Here is a 6,496-nt window from a genome sequence, read left to right as displayed (position 1 = left end):
ATTGGGCATTTGACTCTTGATTTTGGCTCAGATCATGGTCTCATGGTTCATGGGATCGAACGCTGCATCGGGCTCCAGTTGACACCATGGGGCTTGCTTGGAATTCTCTCTTTCCTCTCTCTCTACCCCTTCCCCCCTCTCAAAAATAAATAAATATTAAACAAAATTAAAGTGTGCCTGTTCTAGACAGCATACAGTTAGATCCCATTTTTGAAATGTTTATTTATTTTTGAGACAAAGAGAGAGTGCATGAGCAGGGGATGGGCAGAGAGAGAGAGGGAGACACAGAATCTGAAGCAGACTCCAGGGTCTGAGCTGTCAGCACAGAACCCGACATGGGTCTTGAACCCACGAACCATGAGATCATGACCTGAGCCGAAGTTGGACGCCCAATCAACTAAGCCACCAAGGCGCCCCAAGTTAGATCTCATTTTTAAATCTAATCTGATAATCTGTTTTTATTTTAATGTTGATATCATTTACATTTAATGTAATTATTGATTATAATATAAATTTAATTTTTTATAACTGCCTTTTTGCTATTTTCTATGTCTTACGTATTTTTTGTCCTCTATGTCTTCTTTATTGCCTACTTTTGCACTAAATAGATATTTTCTAGTGTGCCATTTTAATTACCTTTATTTACTCTATTTGTTGAATTATTTTCTTAGTGGCAGGTCTGGGGATTACAATGTACATCTTAACTGAAAACAATATACTTCACATTTATCCTAACTTCTTTCTGGTAGTGTTCAAAAACTGCTTTCATATAACTCCCTTTCCTCTTCCTTCCTTTGTGCTATTACCATATGCATCACAACTTTATATGTTCTAAATCTACCAATATTTTAATAATTATTGTTTTATGTAGATGTCTTTTAAATCAGTAGTGGGAAGGAAAGAAAAATATGTTTACATTGTATTTTATGTTTTCCTATATAATTACCTTTACTGGTGCTCTATTTCTCTGTGTGGATTCGAGTTACAATTTCTCTTCAGCCTGACAAACTTCCTTTTTTTATTTCTTATAAGGCAGGTGTGATAGCAATTAGTTCTCCTAAGCTTTTTTCCCCCCTGAGAATGTCTTTTTTTTGTGGGACCTTCATTTTTTGAGAGTTATTTTTCTAGGTATAAGATTATTTTTTAATAACAGCATTATTGAGATATAAATCATATAACATATGATTAACTCATTTAAAGTGTTCAGTGTTTTTTTGGTATATTCACAGAGTTATGCAACAATCACCACCATCAATTTTAGAACATTTTCATCATGCCCAAAATAAACCCTATACCTTTTGTAGTCACTCCCTATCACCCACCCTCCCCTCTGGCCCCACAAGCCCCAGGCAACTACTAATCTACTTTATGTCTCTTTGGATTTGCCTCTTCTGGACATTTTATATAAATGAAGTTATGCCATAGGTGCTGTTTAGTGACTGCCTTCTTTCACTTATTATTTTCAAGATTCATCCATGTTGTAGCATGTATCAGTACTTCATTTCTTTTCATTGCTGAATATTATTCCTTGTTTGGATATACTATTCTTTGTTTATCCATTTATCAGCTGATGGGCATTTGGGTTGTTTCTACTTTTAGGCTATTATGAATAATGGTGTTACAACGAGTCACGCACAAGTTTTTATGTGGACATAGACTTTCATTTCTGTTGGGTGTATATGTAGGAGTGGAATTGATGAGTCATATGATAACTATATGTTTAACCTTTTGAGGAACTGCCAAACTGTTTTCCAAAGTGGCTGCACCATTGTGCATCCCCATCAGCAGTGTATGAGGGTTCCTATTTCTCCACATCCTTGCCAATACTTATTATATGTCCTTTTTATTATAGCAACATCTGTGTTTATAAATGGTATTTCTTGATATTTTGTAATAGATTTAGACATTAAAATATTTGAAATATACTATTGCTTTACTGATTTTTTTGCTTTATGAATTTTGAACTTAAAAATACTGATAGTAATATATATTCCAGTATTAAACAAAGAAGGATCCCAAATTCTCATTTTTGCTCTGATTATTGCAATAAATAATTGCAGTTTCTTATAAGGCCTCACATGACAAATTATCTTCAGAGCTTAGAACTAGGGAACTAGGTAAAAGTGTTTTACTACTTATATATTCTGTCTACAAAAATAATGAGAGCCGCATAACTCATTCCTTCTTTGTACTGGCTGTTGGAAAGCTTAAAGCTAGAGTTTTTCTTAGTCATGAACTCTTGCAAAACTGTTTAACTTTTATTTTCATCTTGTATGTTGTGGATGTTGCTTTTATACCTGTAAATTTAGTTGCACCCTTTCAGAAGGAAATAAGGTCTAAAAACAGTATATAGGTAAATATTTAGTTAAGTACCTTGATCTGCCCAGCAATCCCAAGGCAGTAGTTAGGGTGAATATTTCCAACCCTATACATAATGAAAGTGAGGCAATGAAAAGTGATTTACTTATAGTCAGAAGCTTAGAAGTGGCAGAGCTGATGTCAGAACACAGATCTTCGAAAGTCTCCCATTTAAGTTCTTTACACTACCCCGTCAACATTCTACCACTGTGGGTTTTTTTAATGTGTATTTATTTTTGAGAGAGAAAAAGAGTGTGAGAGGGGCAGGCAGAGAGGGGAACAAAGAATCTGAAGCGGCTCTGGGCTGACAGCCTGATGCAGGGCTGGAACTCATGAACTGAACTGTGAGATCATGACCTGAGCTGAAGTTGTACGCCCAACCGACTGAGCCACCAAGGTGCCCCTCCTTCACTGTGTTTAAGACAGACATTTTCAGACATTTGGAAAGTATTCCAAAGACACTCCTGCAGAACTAACAACTAAATGTGATAGATCCCCGTGGTAAGATGTTCAACTAATATACCATCACAATGATTGAGATAATTTTAAATGTTCCTTAATTCAATCCCTACAATGGCCTTCCTCTGTATGATAGAAAAAACTTTTTTTTTTATCCTGCAGTGATGATCTGTGATTATATTTATTACTAAATTTAGATTATTAATTTGTTTCTAATGCTAAGAAAGATATTGTAAAACATAAAAATCTAGCATTTGTTTGATAATATGGGTCATGGTATCTGATATCTGTAGTTAGCTTTATTAAGAACAGGGGAAAATATTTCCAAACAGCTCCAATGTAGAGTAATTTATAGGAAGTTACTTTATATTTCATTGCATTACATTTTACAGTCATATAAAATAATTATTTGGCTCTATGAAATTTATGCATTCTCAAGGAAGGAAAGTGAATAACTACAGAGATATAGAAATGCATTTGGTATTCATTACTTGGTGATGCCGACTGGAATTTAGGTTTTAGCAACAAATGCAAGGTGAGAACACCATTAGCTAAAAACTATACTGATCATTGGGTGATTTCTGGGAATTTAAATTCACTTATTAAGTTGAGCAAATAAATTATATGTGTATTCCAGACCTATGTGACAGTTACAAAAACAGTCTAATCATGAATAGGAGAATATAATAAATTTTATAAATGCTTTAAAAGAATGCTCTCCTATCCTATCCTCATTCTATGTCCACTTCTAGGCTTGAATATTGTGGACACTTGCCATGTTTGGTCCAAAAAATAAGGTCATCACTATGAATTAATAAACATCACAAAAATGACTGAATTTGCCATGTGCGCTATGGCAGGATCCTGTAGTTGAGTAAGTGTTGGTTTTCTAGAATGGTAAGAAAGCTTAGAAGTTGCAGAGTTTGCCTCAGTCATTTTACAGGTACAAGAAATAAAGATGAGGTAAAGGGATTTTCCCCAAATGTCATAAGTTCATGGCAGAGTGGGGCTACAACAAGCTGATATTTGATTGAAGGCTATTTCCGCAATACCATGATACTTCAAGTCAAAGTTTAAAATGCATCTGATTTGTTTAAACTTTGGGCTAAAAAAATGAGCATTATATAACCTAAAATAGCAAAAAGTTTTCGTGAACTCATATTATCAGATTACAGCCGACTAGAAACCAAATACAATAGCAATGTCACCATCAAAGCATATCATGGATAGATTATTAAAAGCAAGTGTAATGATGACAATCTTCAGGTTCCCTAGGATTTTTTTTAAGAATCACAAGTGCTGCTGTTAGATATATTAGGGTCACTAAAATTACTTTCCAGAAGAATTTTTGAAACTAAAATAAATTACTAAGAAAATTACTGTCATGCAAAGAAAGGAACAAACATCTGGAAGAGGAGCCAAAGAGGTTTAATGGCTCTTTTTTAAAAAAATTATTTCATTACCCCAAAAATGTGCTGAACATTAACTTCATGAGTTGAATATTACAGATGAAGAAAGGGAAGAAGTAGAAATCCACCCAGTTTTGAAATCACAGATTGAGTTTTGGAAAATGGTTTGATCTTGTAATCTTTTTTGCTGGTCCTTTCTTGGCATTTACTATCTTCTGATTAGTTGGATTACATCTTCCTGTTTTCACATGATTCTGTTTCATTCTATGAAGTTGATCCATCTGTTGCCTTTTAGAAACTTGGTGTGAGCTAGAGATCTGAGACATTTCAGCTAGGTATGCACGGCATTCATCACTGGTTTTGTGGTAAGCCTTTGACTCTTGTTCCAATCTAAGTGCACAATTTTTCACTTGATTTTCAAGACTCCTTTTTTCTTTTTCTAACTGTTTAAGTAATGTATTTAAGGATTCCACTGACATTCGCTCATAGACACGAATAGAAGATAGTCTATCTGAAGGATCTCCACGGAGTTTTTCCATTTTCTCTTTGAGAGTAGCAATTTGCTTTACTAGATGATCATTCAGTCCAAGTTGGACTTCATAACGTGTTTTCCATTCACCACCTTTATTTTCAGTATTGAGTTTGGCTTCCAGTTTCACTATCTCCTGTCTTAATTCAAGTATCGAAAGCTGTACTAAGTCTCTCATGTGGATTTCTTCCATTAACTCCAATTTAAGGCAGTCAATGTCCCTACTTTCGAAGTTATCACCTCTTCTGTCCCCCATGGTGTGAAGTCAGAGACCTCCCACACCCTTCCCCTCAGCACAGCTTACAGCAGAAGACCTGAAGGGACACCCAGAAGCTGGGGAGAAGAAAGTGTTGTCATAAGCTGTTGCCGTGGTGAACTGACTCCTAGAATTCTTAGTTGGTAGTTTTCTCCCCCAGCACTTTGAATATGTCATAACACCACCTTCTTATCTCCATTGTTTCCAATGAGAAATCAGCTGTTAATCTCATTGTGGTTCCTTTGTATATCATATGTAATTTTCCTCTTGCTGTTTTCATATTTTTCTCTTTGGCTTTGACTTTCAACAGTTTGACAATGATCTTTCTAGCTATAAATATCTTTGGATTTGTACTACTCAGAATTCATTGAATGTGGATGTAGACTGGATGTAGAGAGTTAATTTGGGTGTGTAGATTGTTTTTCATCAAATTTGTGAACTTTTCACTCATGATTTCTTTATATACTTATGCCCCTTTTTTTTCTTTTTCTCTTCTGGAACTCCCATTATACATATGTGGTGTGTTTGATGGTGTCTCACAGGCCTTCAAGTTTCTTCAGTTTTCTTCATGCTTTTTACGTTTTGTTCTTTTGACTGGATAGTGTCTATTGATCTACCTTTGAGTTTGCTGATTCTTTCTTCTATTGCTCAAATCTGCTGTTGAGCTCCTTGAGTGAATTTTTCATTTCAGTTGTTATGCCTTTTAACTCTAGAATTTTTATTCATTTCTTTTTTATAATTCATATCTCATTATTTAAAAAAAAGTTTATTTGTTGAGGGGAGCAGAGTGAGAGGGAGAGAGAGAATCTCAAGCAGTTGACAGCGCAGAGCCCAATGCAGGGCTTGATCTCACAAACCATGAGGCCTGAACTGAAATCAAGAGTTGGATGCTGAACTGACTGAGTCACCCAGACATCCCTCATATCTCCTTATTAATGTTCCGATGTGATGAGTTGTTGTCATCACACGTTCCTTTAATTCTTTAAACATATTTTCTTTGAGTTCTTTGATAAACATATTAAAATAGCTTATTTGAAGTCTTTATGTACTAAATCTATCATGGAGGACCTCCTGCAGACAGTTTATATGAGCTGATTTTTTTTTTCCTGTTGGGCTACACCTTGTTTCTTTGTTGCTTTATTTTTATTTTGTATAATGCACTATATTTCTTTGGTTTTGTTCAGTGATGTGCTTGGACTAATTACGTAGTGTCTATTTTTCCTGCAGTGTGTGACAACTGGAATCTTTGCTCAGTTTTTTCTCCTCTTAAAATTCTTGTTCTTATTTTTAAGCCTAGCCACCTAGGTTTCATCCTTTGGTCATCATAGCTTAGTGATCAGTCAATTGTTTGCCAAATATTTTCCTTAAACACTTTGAGCCTACAAGGTTTCCACCCTTTTCCTAGGGAATCTGTGCATGTGTTGGTACACTCATTCTAAGTTCAGGCAGTTTACAAGTCTCTGATTTTTACTTTCTGCTTGTATA

General features: G+C 35.0%; 1 protein-coding gene across 1 annotated transcript; it reads right to left on the bottom strand.

The window, feature by feature from the left end:
- Positions 1–4,260: 4,260 nt before the first annotated feature.
- Positions 4,261–5,079, bottom strand: LOC125157616 (coiled-coil domain-containing protein 169-like). The gene has a single exon (XM_047844519.1). The coding sequence runs from the start codon at positions 5,009–5,011 to the stop codon at positions 4,367–4,369; it is 645 nt and encodes a 214-aa protein (XP_047700475.1). The 5' UTR covers positions 5,012–5,079; the 3' UTR covers positions 4,261–4,366.
- Positions 5,080–6,496: the final 1,417 nt, after the last annotated feature.

Source organism: Prionailurus viverrinus, chromosome X, assembly GCF_022837055.1.
Source record: "Prionailurus viverrinus isolate Anna chromosome X, UM_Priviv_1.0, whole genome shotgun sequence".
Taxonomy (NCBI): Eukaryota; Metazoa; Chordata; class Mammalia; order Carnivora; family Felidae; genus Prionailurus; species Prionailurus viverrinus.
The sequence above is the reverse complement of the archived record's forward strand: the minus strand, read 5'-3'. Positions and strand labels throughout refer to the sequence as shown.